General features: G+C 47.7%; 1 protein-coding gene across 3 annotated transcripts in view; it reads right to left on the reverse strand.

Moving 5' to 3' along the window:
- SRGAP3 (SLIT-ROBO Rho GTPase activating protein 3) overlaps positions 1-17,472 on the reverse strand; it is a 255,426-nt gene that overhangs the window by 135,775 nt on the left and 102,179 nt on the right. For 2 of the 3 annotated variants that reach the window (XM_056852682.1, XM_056852674.1), the window contains exon 2: positions 5,820-6,015. In XM_056852682.1, coding sequence (XP_056708660.1) covers positions 5,820-6,015 — 196 coding nt within the window. The remainder of the gene's footprint in view (positions 1-5,819; positions 6,016-17,472) is intronic. The other variant, XM_056852690.1, reaches the window with a different exon arrangement.

Here is a 17,472-nt window from a genome sequence, read left to right on the forward strand (position 1 = left end):
AGGGCTGATACAGGGGATTCTACTGTGGGTCCACGTAGAAGATCTGCCGAGGCAGTAGCCAGGCTATAAAACTTCTTGGTGATTTGGGGGACCCTTTTCCCCTTTAGGGGCTTGACCCATTCTGCCTTTATTAGTCCTGTGAAGTAATCTGGGACTGGGATAAGAGTAGAAGGAGAATCATTCATGTGAAAAAATTCCCTTGACCCTTTTAGTTTCTCAGGGGGGGCAACCTTTAGGGTCCTCAGAGAGGTCTAATGCAGCTAGGATTTTTGTCAGGAGAGAGGGGAAATCATCCACATTAAAAATTCTATTCTGTTTACTTTCAACCACTATCTCTTCCCCACTGGAGGAGAATTCTCCTTCCTCTCTCTCTTCCCCCTCCTCGTCCGAGGAAAAGGGGGAGACACTAGGCCCCTGTTGGTCAGTCGAGGCAACCGGCTGGGATCTTGATCCGGACCCTGAGGTAGGCGTGCCAAGCTTGCCTGCTTTGGCTCTAACCTTGGAGCTTTTGCTGCGCCTGGGAGGAGAGGCCTCTCTAGAGGTAGAGGCGAGAGGGGGGGGTGGGGGGGGGGGCTAAATTAACCATGCGCAGCCCCTCTGCAAAGGAATCCCTGATAAGCGCTGCGAATTCAGCGCGTAGAAATTCCAGTCCCCCCGCCCCCGCGATGACCGAAGTCGGGGGTACATTACCGGTGGCTGCTGTGGCGGCAGGCCCTGGGCAAGTTGAAGCGGCGCCATCTTGTGGAGTCTGAGCCGTTGAATGCTCGGGAAGAGGAGCAGAGATAGGAGCGGTCTGGGCCGCTGTGTGTCCCTGAGCGCCACCAGATTGTATTGGCTCTGCGCTCACTTTGCGGAGCTTCGGGGCTTTTTGAACCCGGGCGGCCGTGAGGAGGCGTTTCGCCGCTTTCCCCCGCGCCGAGCTGGCTTTCTTTTTTTTAGGCGCGGCTTTTTTAGTTTTAGCCTGAGCGCCCGCCAACTGGCTGCAGGAGGGCTGATCCCCTTCCATGGCTGGCCTCAGAAGGGAAGGGTCCAGGTCGCCCTGCATAATAAATTGGTCTGGTCGACCCTCCGCCATCTTGTTTTGGCGGGAAACTTATTACTACCCCCTCACCCGCAGAGAAAAAATCTCTGAGGGAACAAAAAGGACACAGGGACTGACAGACAGTATGAGCCACAAAGGGAAGGGTTAGGGAGGGTAAGGTTAGGTAAAGGTAGAATACAAGAGGAACCTTTCCAAAAGCTGAGCAGAGAGCTGCTAAAAAACACGCTCTCCCGATAGCGAGGCAGGAAAGAACTGGAGAGATGGGGGCGGTCCTAGGAAAAAGGAAGTGGGAGTGAAATCTTTTTAGGTCCTGCCTCCCGAAGCATGCGAAGCTGAAGCACCCAATCATAGATGCCCTTCTCTCTCAGAGCGAGAACTTCCCGCTAGATTATACCCCCTCATAGAGCAAGTGTGGCATGGTGAAAAGCAAATCCCCAATTCATCGTGAAGGTCACTAAGTAATTTTAGTCCACTCAGTGAACCATTCTCACGGGATCGATGCAAGGACACAATGGGATTACTCAAAGCAGCTTCAAGAAGCATCTGTGCTAAAGCGGGATACAAAGACGATGAATAACATCCCTGCTGTTGTGGTGGTGCGGGTGTGTTATGTACACACACTAGAGCTAAAACAAAACGTTCAGAAACAAAGCACACAACAGCTAGGCTTAGATATTTTAATTTCTGAAGCAGAAACATCAGCTGACATATTCACCCTTTGGCACCTTTGGATTTGTGACTGTGTGCACAAATCCACATGCTCCTATTGCTACAACAAAGCCCTTTGTCCTGCACTCAGTCTGTCCCCATCAAGTCCAGCAGTCTGTTCACACAGTGGCCAACAGGTGCCTCTGGGAACAGTGGCCAACAGGTGCCCCCCAAACAAGTGTTCAGAAGTGCCCTAATATATAAAACAAATCCCTGCGGCCACAGTTTGACCACTTATCTGAGACCAAATTTTTTTATGTCTGTAGAATAACAGGAGGCAGAGGGAAGATTCTGCACTGTATTCACAGAAAAGTGTTCAACATAAGTTAAGGAAACCAACACTGCGCTGTCCCCATGGAAAAAAAACTCTACATGGCCAGAGCTGTGGGGCAACTGCTAAGAATGTACACCGTGACTGGCCATGGTGGTGGAAAGTGCCATTAAGTCACAGCTGACTTATGGCAATCCCTGGTGGGGTTTTCAAGGCAAAAGAGATTTGGAGGTGGTTTGCCATTGCCTGCCTCTGCGTAGCGACCCTGGTCCTCCTTGGTGGTCTCCCATCCTTGCTGGCACCTGCTTAGCTTAGCTGAGGTTCAAGCTAGCCTGGGCCATCAAAGTCAGGGCTGCACCATCACTACCTGAGATAAAAAACAAAATCCTGACAAAACAGGCAAGGTGGCCTTTTAAAAATTCCCACAGAACACTGTCTGGAAATGTTGCTCTTGCTACAAACCACACCCAGCATCAAGGCCTAGCAATCTTGTACAACTGCCAATGGATCACTGCCCCAAGTGCCCAACCACCATCCCTGACAAGCCATCGCCACTTGTCCGCCTCCCCAGCCCATCTGTATTTTACTGCTTTATTGTATGCACTGTACTTAAAAAAAGAAACCTGTTCTTGTTTAAATTGTGTAGTTCATCTGAGTCTCAGCCAGAAAGGTGGACTGTAAATTATGTCAGTAAGCAAAACAAAATAAATGCTTCTTTTACAACTTCAACAATGGCTGAAAAATTAAATCCAGTGCTTCATACACAAACTAGATGTAAAGTATGTACGCAAGAACCTAGGATCTCCAGGCTTTACTTTTGTCTACTGCTAAAAGACTGGCATCTACACAAGGAGCAACTCGAATTGAAAGAGCACTAATTCCTACCCCCACCCCCACCCCTTTCCATCTCTGGGTATTACAAGGCAGCATGAAAGAGGGAGCTCCAGCTGCTCTAATTAATGGCCTTTTGGTAAACTAGCAAACACATCCCCCATACAAACCCCTCATTATTCAGTTAATTCTGTATGTATGAACCAATCCCATTAATGCCATCCAGGCCTTGAAACGAACTGCCTAGTTTAAACACCGTGCTTTGTGCTGTTACAGAGAACATCCAAGTAAGCGAACAGTTTAACAGTAACCCACAGCCAATTGGGATTACACTGTTCCAAAATGGATACCCAGTGCCATTATTCCAGCACTCTTACGAAACCATTTCCTGAACCTGAATAGGACATCATCCCCTCAAGGGCTAAATCAAAATGTCATGCTAACATTCCATGTGAATAAATTAAAGCCCAGTAGTTGGAGCTTCACATGATAGAGGAGGCCATCAAGGATACCTTGGAAAGCTTTAAGAGGGAAGTGGACATGTTCATGGAGGAGAGGGCTATTCATAGCTACTAGTTAAAATGGATACTAGTCATGACGCATACCTATTCTCTCCAGGATCAGAGGAGCATGCCTATTATATTAGGTGCTGTGAAAAAAAGGCAGGACAATGCTGCTGCAGTCGTCTTGTTTGTGGGCTTCCTAGAGGCACCTGGTTGGCCTCTGTGTGAACAGACTGCTGGACTTGATGGACCTTGGTCTGATCCAGCATGGCCTTTCTTATGTTCTTATGTTACCTTTAAATTACAGGAGAGAGTGTGTGTTCCCATCTGGGCCTGATATGGAGATCTAGCCGTGCCTTACAAGGCCTTCATCATCCAAGGTGGCATCAGGTAATAAAGTACAAAATCAGAATAGCAAAACTATGCTGCAAAGTAACTGGGAAGGCTCTGTACACTAGAGAACCAGGGTAAATAGATTAAAAGGGATTTAGCAATATGGAGTAAACAGGATTTTAGTATTACACCAGACCAAGCAGCAGCTCAGAGCAAAGAGGAAGACACATACAATATAGAAAAAGTTGTTGGTCTTAAATCTCCAGAAAGAGAGCTCATGAGAGTTGTAGTCCAACACACAAATGACACCAGCAACACAGAAGACAACAAACATTCAGTAGGAAGCACTTTACAGCTGTAGTTTTCAAAAAAGATGGGGGAAAATGAGCAAGAGCAAGGAATAAACAGTATAGTCAAGACAGCGGGCGGGGGGGGAATCAGCAGGAGAGCTGCAAGGAGAAGAATGTCCTCTTTTTCTTGAGCTAAACACATTTATATGTGGTTCATTTAGAGTTCAGAACCTCGAAGGCAAATATCAGTACATGGCACACGCTAAACAGCATCCGTCCTGCTCTCCCAAGTCAAACAGCCAAGATGAAGGCTGGAAGCCAGAGTGAACTTCTAATAAAGAAAACTGAAATAGAAGTGAAGGAGAGTGGAAAGCGAGAAAAAGATACAAATTACTTCATAGTCTTGGGACATTTTAGCCGTAAATCTGTAAAATCAAACATCTCCAGCAATAATATATTGCCTGGAGAGGTTTAAAGCAACCCTGTAGCGTGCAGACTACTTCCATGAAGTGCAGCTTTTTAAGTTTAGCCCCCAAATCTAATATTCTACTGGTGGAATTCTTTCCATAAAGAAATGTTGATTCAGGCAACCACAAGCCTTCTCCCCACAGAATATCAGACACAGTATTTGCCCCTAACAGCTCCAAAAAAGCCCAACTTTGTCATGCTCCTACATGCCATGGTTGAGAATGCCACAAGATGAACAGTAAAAACTGGTCATTATGAGCAAGAAATTCACAGCTCTTGATTAATGTCATTTATACATACTTGAACAAGTATTTTGAACAAAAAGGAACAGAAGCGAATACGTTTATAAATCGTTTCACCTACCCCCCCCAAAAAACCAGAGATTACCTGAGTGCCATAATTACCTATTTTTCTCTACCCTCCACATCATTTTCATTTATTTATAAATAATATTCCACTGTCATGCCTTTCCTTGTGGCTCAAGGCAGTTTACAAACCACCTTTTAAAACATATAGAATACTATAAGAAGAAGAAGAGTTGGTTTTTACATGCCGACTTTCTCTACCACTTAAGGGAGACTCAAACCGGCTTACAATCGCCTTCCCTTCCCCTCCCGACAACAGACACCCTGTGAGGTAGGTGAGGCGGAGAGAGCGTGACTTGCCCAAGGTCCCCCAGCTGGCTTCGTGTGTAGGAGTGGGGAAACAAATCCAGTTCACCAGATTAGGCTCCACCGCTTATGTGGAGGAGAGGGGAATCAAACCCGGTTCTCCAGAGCAGACTCTACTCTCCAAACCACTGCTCTTAACCACTACACCACAACCTCCCTAAAAGATACCTGCTGCCTATACCCCATTAAAGCCTGACAAAATGGCCTTGCAGCACCTCCTAAAGAGTGCCTCCCTCATCTCCTCAGGAAACCTGTTCCACAGAGTGGGGGCTACAACAGAAATGGCACAGGCACTAGTCGTTGCCAGGCAGACTGCCCTAATCAGGAGGGAAACCAACAGATGGCAACCAGAGTACTGCAGCTGGAAACCTGAGGACTGCAACTTAATGGAGGAGCTGTGGCTCAGTGGTACAGCATCTGCTTGGCATGCAGAAGGTCCCAGGTTCAATCCCTGGCATCTCCAGTTAAAGCGACTAGACGAGTAGGTGATGTGAAAAAGCTCCACCTGAGACCCTGGAGAGCCACTGCCGGTCTGAGTAGGCAATACTGACTTCGATGGACCAATGGTCTGATTCAGTATAAGGCAGCTTCATGTGTTCGATTTTCAGCAGAAAGAGACCATAGCTTTGAGGTTACAGCCAAGAGACATTTATTCAGTGGGGCTCTAGGGTCGCCAGCACCATCAGGAAATTGCAAGCTTACTTGAACTGGTGGTGTTCCCTGGAGCTGCGAATCTTGGAAGAAAACCTTTCTGCCAGTTTTTCCAGGTTCCTAGAGTACTCCAATTCAATCTCGGCCTTTCTGCGGAAGAACTCCTGGAGGTCTTGCAGGAGCTGCAACCGGGACTCGGATTGCTGTTCCAGGCATTTGAATTGCTCCACCAACTGAGTACGAATTTCTGGAAGCAAAACAAATGAACAAAAAGAAGAAGAAAAACAGTGTTATAAAACAATCCTGAGCAGCATCTGCAAGAGAATGGATTTCATGCCCTCAGTTATTTTGCTGACCTACTTAGTCCTCCCATATCAATTGTACCATGATAACCATGAATTAACAGGATTCCTAAAGAGATTGATGTTAAAATCTGTTAAATTCTTGAATATGGGCACAGAAGGGGTGACTGAATAATGTCTGTGTGATGCCACTGAATTGGGGAACATTTTCAGTGACTCTGAAATCTTTTACTGCAGGGTTTCTTTGTAACTGTGGAGACTCATTCGAAATATCATTTATTAACATTTGTCTCCTTTTCCCCCCTTTCACATCCAACTTGGGTTGCAATCATATAAACGATTACTTGCATTCTATTTCTTTAAAATAAAGCACAACACACTACAAAAAAAGTAGGAGCCGTATTTGCCAAAATTCTCTACCATGCCTTATAAAAGGTACATTAATATCTTTCAACTGGCAACTCTACGGCTGCCTACTTAAAATACATCACTGCATGTTATTCACAATATCATTGTATCACCTATCAAGGTCGTGGAAGAATGTGTTTGGCAGAAACCTGGGGAGATTCATCAGGAGGGCTTTAAACTGACACCACAAGGGGAAGGAGACAATCAACACAAGGATTTCAATAAAGGAGAGCAAACAGCAGAGGCCCACCCGGGAGAGCCAGGTCTAATGGAGCTGAAGGTACAGGGCTTCAGGTGTCTATGTACCAATGCCCAAAGCTTGGGCAATAAGAAGAAAGAGTTTGAGTTTCTAATGCAGACAGAGAGATATAATGTAATAGGCATTACAGAGACTTGGTGGTATGATTCCCATGACTGGAATGTAGTAGTGGATCGATATGAGTTGTTCAATAAACACTGATTCTTAAAGACTGCCTCTAGACAATGGCTGCAATTTCTTGTGCTCCCATTTGGACAGTGTAGCATCCAGCTGAAAGCAAGATTAAAAAGAAGTTTTCCTTCCACCCACCCCAATAATCTGGCACTCCTGCAGAAAGACAGCTATGCAAACTGGCACAGATAATGTCCTACGTCTGGGCATTTGAGATGTAAAACACTAAACAAGAATTAATATATTCCAATCAATCTGGAAGTACCAATGGAAGTTAATACTTTTCTCAAACTACAACAGGAACAGAGAAATTATATTAATAATACCCCCATTTCATATGTCTTAAAGCCTTGCCTCTTGGCTTATAACGGTAAGCCTGGACTTTTAACTGCCAGGAACAGGGGATGAACACATAACAATTTTAATTTCTTCTGCATGCTAGCCTCTTTCCGCCACACTTCCTCAGGCAAACCCTCATCTGGCAACTGTTGGGAGTATACAGAATGTGGAGACCCAATTGCAGCTTTTTATGGGACATATTGAGATAAATTTGTGCCTTTCCCAGGCTGATATTTATCAGAGACTTGCAGTATTCAGTATTATCTGTCATATTAATATGCCCTCTTTAGCAAATCAGGCTGATAGCCCTCCGCTATCTTACATGATGTATTGCCTTGTACATCAAGAGAAAAGAATTGTTTCCTTCTGACATTTATCTCTTGCTGTAAAAGACCAACAGCTTTCCCCCCTTGTAGCTCCTACTTCTAAGCCTCTTACATAATGCAACAGAGGCTGCACATCTCTTAAACAGGATTGATTCTTGGAAGCCATACAATCAGCACTGGGAAAGAAAGGAGGGAATCAACTCAGGGTCTCCAGACAATTGGCCTCTGGCTGCCAGATGAGCAAATATCTCATCTGTATTGTTGGGTGTGGATACAGGAAAAACAAGCCCTATTTCTGCTGAATGTCTGACTTTCTTTTGTGAATGAATAAGGAGCAGCTCTTCATTTGTCTCAGTGTTACACAGAGATATAGAAAATGAAGTGGTTAAAGCAGATTTAAAAAAAAACCAGTGGTTAATTAGGCACAAGAAGATAAAGCTCAAGTGACAACCAGTCCATAGAAGCCACCTATGTCAAACCCTAATATCATTACAGTTAGGTCCTTAAGGAGAAGGGATATGCAGTCGGATATTAATTATCAAAATATATGGAAATACTTATAATTAATCCATATTTTAAAATAAAGTGCTGCAATGTCTTGAAATCTTTAAATCTGCTGCTTTCCTGGCACTTCACTGTCTAGAAGTTTGACGTAATGGGGGGAGGGGTGTAACTGACTGGGACATTTTCCAACCAACAGAGTTGCATGCATACGGGGCCACCAAAGGTAATTGTTCTGTCTGGCAATATAACAACATCGCTGGCTCACTAGTTGGAAAATATTTGAATCAGTATGGGTCCTAAATATTGTCGAAGGCTTTCACGGTCAGAGTTCATTGGTTCTTGTAGGTTATCTGGGCTGTGTAACCGTGGTCTTGGAATTTTCTTTCCTGACGTTTCGCCAGCAATTGTGGCAGGCATCTTCAGAGTAGTCCTGTTGGGTCCTGTTTGTTTGCTAATCTATTACCTCTTGGGCTTAACCTGCTAGACAACAGAGGCAAACACTGGTCTTTCACATGCTAGCATACAGGCAGATAGCATTACAGACTAGGAGAAGGTACCGCAAATGCTAAACACACACCTCAATGTCAGACAGTGTCTGGTGTGCTATCAGTAAGAGTAACATATGACACAGACAATCTTTGAGCCAAACCAAACGAGACATGAAAAATAAGTGAGAAGTATCTGAGATCTCTCAACATCTTCAACTTTTCTTAAAATCAGCTGCAGGAGATAACCCTTTCACAACCACAATTAGGTCTTATAGGGAAGAGACAGCCAAAAAGAGCCAACTAAATGCACCAAGAGAATCCTTGTACTTACACTCATGACCAGTTATTCACTTGTACTGAAAACATTCATGAGTAACAGACATATATCCTTACCCTCCTTTATCCTAACCAATCAAGGCTAAAAGCCAAAAATTCTGACTTTAAATTCTGAGAAGTCAGGCAGGAAGAAAACTGAGGCAACAATGTTACATCCTTTCTAGATGAGTAAAAAAAACCCGCTTAACCACTAATATCCCAGCCCAGGATTTACTAACTCTGCTTCAATGGAATTTGTAGCAGTATTTTTGTAGCAATATTTTTGTAGCAATTTGTAGTAATATTTGTAGCAATATTTTAAGACAGGGATGTCCGTTCCCTTCTGTCAGGAATTCACTATTTACCATAAGACGCACCTGACCATAAGACGCACCTAGTTTTTAGAGTAGGAAAACAAGAAAAAATATTCTGCCGAATAAAGACCCCCGTCCGGTTTCCAGGGAGTCCCTAGAAGCCGGGCGGGGGTCTTTAAACTGCTCTGCGCTGCCTGCCTAGGCAGCGCAGAACAGTTTTACCTCCCCCCCCTTCCCGGTCCGAGGCTCAGCTGTTGGGCAGGGACCCGCCCGGCTTCTAGGGACTCCCTGGAAGCCGGGCGGGGGGGGGGGTCTTGAAAGGCCCCAGGTTCAATCTCCGGCATCTCCAGTTAAAGAGCCCGGGCAGGTAGGTGATGTGAAAGAGCCCCTGCCTGAGACCCTGGAGAGCTGCTGCCAGTTTGAGTAGACAATACTGAATTGGGGGGGTCTGATTCATTAGAAAGCAGCTTTATGTGTTCATGTGTATTTTGGAGGGGGCTGTGAGCTTAGTGGCGGAGCCTCTGCTCAGCATGCAGTAGGTCCCAAGTTCAATCCCCAGCGGCATCTCCAGTTAAAGGGACCGGGCAGGTAGGTGATGGGAAAGACCCTTTCTGCCTGAGACCCTGGAGAGCCATGGGGAGGGGGCTGTAAGCTCAGCGGCAGAGCCTCTGCTTGGCATGCAGGAGGTCCCAGGTTCAACCCCCAGTGGCATCTCCTGTTAAAGGGACTGGGCAAGTTGGTGATGGGAAAGACCCCTGCCTGAGACCCTGGAGAGCCATGGGGAGGGGGCTGTGAGCTCAGTGGTGGAGCCTCTGCTGGGCATGCAGGAGGTCCCAGGTTCAATCCCCAGCGGCATCTCCAGTTAAAGGGAACGGGCAAGTAGGTGATGGGAAAGACCCCTGCCTGAGACCCTGGAGAGCCATAGGGAGGGGGCTGTGAGCTCAGTGGTGGAGCCTCTGCTGGGCATGCAGGAGGTCCCAGGTTCAATCCCCAACGGCATCTCCAGTTAAAGGGACTGGGCAAGTAGGTGATGGGAAAGACCCCTGCCTGAGACCCTGGAGAGCCATGGGGAGGGGGCTGTGAGCTCAGTGGTGGAGCCTCTGCTGGGCATGCAGGAGGTCACAGGTTCAATCCCCAGCGGCATCTCCAGTTAAAGGGAACAGGCAAGTAGGTGATGGGAAAGACCCCTGCCTGAGACCCTGGAGAGCCGCTGCCAGTCTAAGTAGATGGACCGAGGGGGGGGGTCTAATTGAGCATAAGGCAGCTTAACAAGGAGGGGCCCGTGGCTCAGTGGCAGAGCCTGTGCTTGGCATAGCAGGAGGCCCCGGGTTCAGTCCCCGCGGGGCGCCTCCGTTCCCACCCGCCCCTGGCCCCGGCGAGCTCGGCGCTGCCCGGCCTCTGCCTCCCCCCCCCCACCCCCACTCACTGCACGGAGGCCGGGCGGAGAGCGACGCCGGGTCCTGCCGCTGGGACAATCCGCGGGCCCTCCCTCCTTCCCTTCCGCTCGCCCGGCCTCCGTGCAGTGGGGATCGCCGGGGGGGAAGTGGGAGAGGGAAGAAAGGAAGGCCGGGGGGTCGGGGCGAGCGGAAAGGATGGAGGGAGGGCCCGCGGATCATGCCGGCGGCGGGACCCGGCCTCGCTCTTTGCCTGCCCCGCCTGGCCTCCGTGCAGTGAGTGGGGGGGGGGGGAGGCAGAGGCCGGGCAGCGCCGAGCTCGCCGGGGCCAGGGGCGGGAGGGAGCGGAGGCGCCTCGCGGGGACTGAACCGGGGGCCTCCTGCTATGCCAAGCACAGGCTCTGCCACTGAGCCACGGGCCCCTCCTTGTTAAGCTGCCTTATGCTCAATTAGACACCCCCCCCCTCGGTCTACTCAGGAACGGGAAGCGGGGGAGGTTAAACTACTCTGCGCTGCCTAGGCAGGCAGCGCAGAGCAGTTTAAATACCCCGCCTCCCAGCTGGCTGTCCCGGCGGAACGCCGGCTTGCGTTCGGGTGCGCCCAGCCGGCTGGGGGGAGGGGTGGGGGTCCGTACATTCGCTTCATAAGACGCACCGACATTTCCCCTCACTTTTGAGGAGGAAAAAAGTGTTGAGGAGGAAAAAAGTATTAAGAGTTTGAAACTGTTATAAAAAATACTGTTCGCACTTTGTTTGGCCACTTTAGCTGTGAAGACGTCTTCCAACCATTTTTTAGCCGTAGTATCCAAAAACCCTTTTAAAGCAATGTTTTTTATAACATTTCCAAACTCTTGATACATCGCTGGGAATACCTAGTGCGGTAACAGCCTCAGACTGCTCTAGCTCCTGCCTAATGCCTCAGTAGTTGTTCCCACACTAAAAGGTTAAGATGCATGTTAACAGCCGGCATCACGTTTGTCTTGGATGCAATTCAAACACTTCATTGCTACACTTTCCTCAAGAAAGTGTTTGTGTCCCACCTAGGGTTGCCAGGTCCCTTTTCGCCACCAGCAGGAGGATTTCAGGGTGGAGCCTGAGGAGGGCGGGGTTTGGAGAGCAGAGGGACTTCAATGCCATAGAGTCCAATTACCAAAGCGGTCATTTTCTCCAGGTGAACTGATCTCTATCGGCTGGAGATCAGTGGTAATAGCAGGAGATCCCCAGCTACTTCCTGGAGGTTGGCAACCCCAGTTACACCATCTTCTGACAACCAGCCTAGTATTGGTAGCTCTCCCTAAGAGCCAAAAGGAACATTTCACAGACAAGAGACAACACTGCCATATGGTAGCTCCATAGCACCTTTTCTCTTACAGAGTGAATGCTCTGTGGGGGAGGAGAGAGGTCAAATGGATCCAGTCACCACCCTGCCTTCCCCCCCCCCCACATTGGTTGAAGAATGTCTAGGCAAAGCAGACAGGCGCAACAACTTTTCTTTGCCAAGCACACAAACAGGCAGGCACAATTTTGCTGTCTAATCAAGGGACAATCCTTCAGTTCTCCAGCAGCAAGGGCACCCTGCTAATGATGTGCCACTTTGGCATTTTCAAAGTTCATTCCGGAAATTCACCCAAGACCAGCTCCATCTGAGTTATGAGGAGACAAAGGTCAACTTCACCAGACACATAAACAGCTAGCTAATTGGTATCCAAAAGGGACTCGGCTGCGAGCAGACACACAAATAAATGAATATAACCCGTGACCCCTAAAGTTTTACATTTTTAAAAAGTGCCCCCTAGAATCAAAGGGACATATTTAAAAAATGGTAAACAGGGTTAAAGAAGAAAACAAAATGAGAGGCTAATGCAACAGATTCAGACTGCACTGGGGAAAGATGTGTGGATGAATGCTGATGGGAGGAAAATGTACATTAAATTTTCGCAAGGTTACATGCTTGTAAAAAGTTATGAGCATACTTCAAAAATGAAACAGAATGAATAACAATTAGGATTGCCAGATGGTTTAAAAAAATACTGGTCATGCTTGATAAAAATTTGTCAACCAAATAAATATACATGACAACCCGCAAGGACTTGCAGGATACATCTCATTTCCCCAAGCCCCCGTATCCTCTCTCCTTTCCTGCTTCCTTCTCTCCTTCTAGAGTTGTCAACCTCCAAGCGGGGCTTGGAGATCTCCTGGAATCACAACAGATCTCCCAACTACAGAGATCAGTTCTCCCTTAGGGTTGCCAGCTCCAACTTGGGAAATTCCTGGAGATTTGGGGGTGGAGCCTTGGGGGGTGAACTTTGGGGAGAGAAGAGATGTCAGCAGGGTATAATGCCATAGAGTCCATCCTCCAAAGCAGCCATTTCCTCCAGGGAAACTGATCTCTGTCATCTGGAGATCAGGGGTCACCAACCTTTTTTGAGCCTGTGGGCGCATTGGAAATCGGACATGGCATGGTGGGCAAAGTAACAAATGGTTGCAACAAAATGAAGTGATGGTATCGCTTTACTCTGCTCTGGTTAGACCTCACCTAAAGTATTGTGTTCAGTTTTGGGCACTGCAATTTAAGAAGGATGTAGACAAGCTGGAACGTGTCCAGAGGAGGGAAACAAAGATGGTGAGGGGTCTGGAGACCAAGTTCTATGAGGAAAGGCTGAAGGAGCTGGGTATGTGTAGCCTGAAGAGGAGAAGACTGAAAGGTGATATGATAACCATTTTCAAGTACTTGAAGAGCTGTCATATAAAGAAGGGTGCCGAGTTGTTTTCTGTTGCCCCGGAAGGTCGGACCAGAGCCAAAGGGTTGAAATTAAATCAAAAGAGTTTCCGTCTAGACATTAGGAAGAATTTTCTAACAATCAGAGCAGTTCCTCAGTGGAACAGGCTTCCTTGGAGGTGGTAAACTCTCCTTTCCTGGAGGCTTTTAAGCAGAAAGGTACATTGTTTACTCACCGAGAAGGTTCTTTCCGCTCTGAAGTAGAAGGTCATCTTGAGCTTTGGGTGTTTCTCGTCCCGTTGCTTGGAGAGGCAGGACTTAATTTTAAACTACTTCCTGTCTCGGGGCGAGGAACTCCCACACTTCCAGTTTTTCTACTAAAAGCTCACGAGAGACAAGGAAAACAAATAAACCAACATAACAGCTAACACATCGTAACTGTCTAAACTCTGTAACAGGAATAACAATAACCCTTATAACATAGGAACACAACTCAGTGGTTAACCACAAACATTAACAAGGACTCTGTGCATTAGTATCATTTATCTTTGTATACCAGTAACTGCTTGGCTGAGTCCCATTGGTCAGCCACCCTGGAAGATGATGATCCATCTCCGGGTGGGCAAGATGACCTTCTACTTCAGAGCGGAAAGGACCTTCTCGGTGAGTAAACAATGTACCTTTCCCGCTCTGAAGGAAGGTCATCTTGAGCTTTGGGATGTCCAAGAGCAATTATATCGGGTGGGAATTAGTCGACATCATCTTCCACCACGAGTTCGTCTCCCGAAGGCTACTTCTGCCAATGCCATTGTATTGATACGGTATTGCCTGATGAAAGTGGAGACATTGGACCCCATAGCCCCCTTACAGATTTCTTTTGTGGAGGCTTGCTTAAAGAAGGCCGCTGAGGTTGTAGTACATCGCAGGGAGTGTGCAGTGATGCCGGATGGTACGTGCAGGCTGCTGGCCAGGTATGCTTCTCTGATACAGCAGCGAATGGTCGAACGTATCGCTTGTGTATGCCTTTGTTGGGAGCTGATATTGAGATAAGCGGAACTCCGTTTTTCTGATTGTAACTGTCCTTGAAATGTATATGTACAATGCCCGACGTAGATCTAAGGTATGCCAGTTACGTTCTTTGGAATTGGTTGGATTGGGGCAGAAGGAAGGGAGATGAATCTCCTGATCATGGTGGTGATGTCTGTTCACTTTGGGAGTGAAGGAGGGGTCGGTTCGAAGGACCACCTTGTCTTTGTGGAATATGCATAGATCCTTGCATATGGAAAGTGCTCCCAACTCTAACACGCGTCTGACCTAGGTGACCGCCGTTAGGAACAACGTCTTCAGTCTGAGGAAACGTCGTGAGGAAACGTAAGGGAACTTCCCTCATTGGCTTGAATGGTTTCTAGGTGAGAGCTAAAGGAACCGTGTTAAGCCTCTAAGTTGGAAAATGATGCGCCAACATGGGGAGTGGATTGCGCCACTCCCTTGATAAGGCTTTCACCTCCAGATGAGAAGACAGCGGAATCCCGTCAAGCTTTGGACATATTGAGGCAATAGCTGAGATTGCTTCCGGAGAGTGGATGCTCTGAGATTTTGACGTACTCCGCCCTGTAAGAATACCAACAGTTGTGGCAAGGAAGGTGACCGACTTTCGTCCACACCACCTGGAGAAGGTCTTCCAAGTATACTCATACATTCTTTTAGTGTAAGGTTGTCTGGTTTGTAAAATGGTTGAGACTACATCTTGTGACAGGCCCGGGTCTAGAAGCCTAGCCCTCTCAACCTCCACGCGTTCCACTGGGACCATCCTCGGACGGGAGGATCAATGGACCTTGACGGAGGAGATCCCGGCTTATCGGTAACTGCCATGGAGTACGAATTGACATTTCCCTCAGAGCTACGAACCACGGCCGGCATGGCCAGTGTGGGCTACCAGTATTATTTCTGCCCTCTCTGACCTGATCTTTCGGATGACTTTCGGGAGAATCGGCAGAGGAGGGAACATGTACATCAGACTCTGAGGCCAGGGGAACAATAGAGCGTCCACTTGCTCCACATTCGGGTGGAAGAACCGGGAGAAGAATCTATGAACTTGTCGATTGTGCGCGGAGGTGAACAGGCCCACATCGGGATACCAAATCGGTTGGTTATTAAGAGGAAGATGTGAGGGTCTAATGACCACTCCCCTTCCTGGATGGACTGGCGGCTGAGTCAATCCGCTTCTAGGTTGTGTATGCCTCTGACGTGTTTCGCTCTCAAGGAAAGTAGATGTTTCTCCACCCAGATCATGATGATGGAGGCTTCCTGATGCACGTGTGAGGACCTGGATCCGCCCTGTTTGTTGATATGGACCTTGGAGGCCACATTGTCGGTTCGTATGAGGACATAATTGTTCTTCAGGATGTGATGGAACTCCAACAGACCTACCTCACCGTTCTTAACTCCGAGAGATTGATTTGGAGTTGGTTTCTGAGGGGCCCAAACGCCCTGAGCAGAAGACTGGATGGGAGTCTCGTGTAGGTAAGTCTGGCCCACTGTCAGATTGGTCTGGTCTATCCACCGTCTTAGGCTGGATCTGGCTGCTGGCAGCAGGCGGATGCGCTTGTCGGTCTTGTGCGAAATGAGCAGCTTGAAGGGTCGTAGAGCTACCTGAAGGGGCCTGGCGTGGAACCGGGACCAGGACACTAAGAAGATGCAGGATGTCATTATTCCTAGAAGTCTTGTGAGAGCCATGAGGCGATGTTGTGGAGCTCTGGCTGTGGACTTGCCCAGTAAAGCTAACTTGAGTGCCTTGGCCTCGGGTAGAAAGACCTTGGAGTCTATGAAGGCCCCCAGGTGAAGGATGCGTTGGGCTGGAATCAGGTAACTTTTGGCTCTGTTGATTAGGTAACCAAGACTCTGTAAGGTCTGAACGATTAGGTTGGTGTGTCTGGTGGCTAGCTGCTTGGAAGTTGCGCATATGAGGAGGTCGTTGAGGTAGGGATACAGCTGGATCCCTTCCTTCCTCAATAGGGCAACAGCAGTCACTAGGACCTTTGAGGCGGATGTAAGACCGAAGGGCAAGGCTATGAATTGCATGTGGAGGTTCATGTAATTGAACCTGAGAAGGCGTCAATGGGCAGTGTGAATAGGGATATGCGTGTAGGCTTCGGTTTTTAGATCTATGGAAGTCATGTAGGTGCCAGGTCGCAGGGCTTCGACAATGGTTCTTAGCGTCTTCATACGAAATCGTCTTGTCGGGATGAAGCGAATGACAAATTTGAGATCTAAAATCGCCCTCCAGTCCCTGTTCTTTTCCTATTTGAAGGAATGCAGAATTGCCTCCATAGTTCTCTTGTGTTTGTCTTTGGTTCGATATTGTGGGGACTTCACACTTCGATCTGGTGATTTCCCTTGAAACTCTATTGCATATTCCTGTTGGATTAATTGCAGAACCCAGGCATTCGCCTGGGCTCTGCCCCACTGTGGGAGGAACATTTGCAGTGTTCCCCCCACAACTGTGACATTGGCGTCACTGTTTGTTCCTTCTTGGGAATTTGTCCGATTTGTCCCCTCTGAAGGTTGGGACTGGGGGGGGGGGGGTTGAATCTATTGAACCTTCGAAAGGAGCCTTTCCCGGGAGGGACGCCTTTGATCCTGTCTAAACCTAGACAGCGTATGGGAGGAATAAAAGGACTGTTGGTATTGATTTGGCCTATAGTCCTTCCTATGGTTCTTTAACATGTATCTGTTCTTGTCCTTGGTGTCGAACAGCATCTTATCTAATCTCTCTCCAAAGAGTTTTCCTCCCTTAAAAGGATGAGCCTTAAAGGCTTTAGATCTATAGTGAACGTGCCAAGTTCGTAGCCACAAGGCCCTTCTAATAGCTGTGTTAGAAGCCACAGCTCTGGAGGCATCTAGGGATGTATCTGCCATGAAGGAAGACGCCTGTAGAACTCTAGAAAGGCCTTCAGCCACCCTTTTATCGGCTGTGGGCAGAAGCTTAATAAGCTTTTTTGGTCCAAGCATTAGTGGCTCTGGCTATGGGTGCTGTGGTCGCGTTAGCCTGAATCGCCAAGGCTGAGGCCTCGTGCGCCTTTCTAGACAGGAAGCCCATTTTTCTGTCCACATATCTTTAATAAATCCTCCCCCATCTTCAGTAAAAAATTCAGAAGACTGCAGGG

This window comes from Euleptes europaea, chromosome 1 (genome assembly GCF_029931775.1).
Source record: "Euleptes europaea isolate rEulEur1 chromosome 1, rEulEur1.hap1, whole genome shotgun sequence".
Lineage (NCBI taxonomy): Eukaryota > Metazoa > Chordata > Lepidosauria > Squamata > Sphaerodactylidae > Euleptes > Euleptes europaea.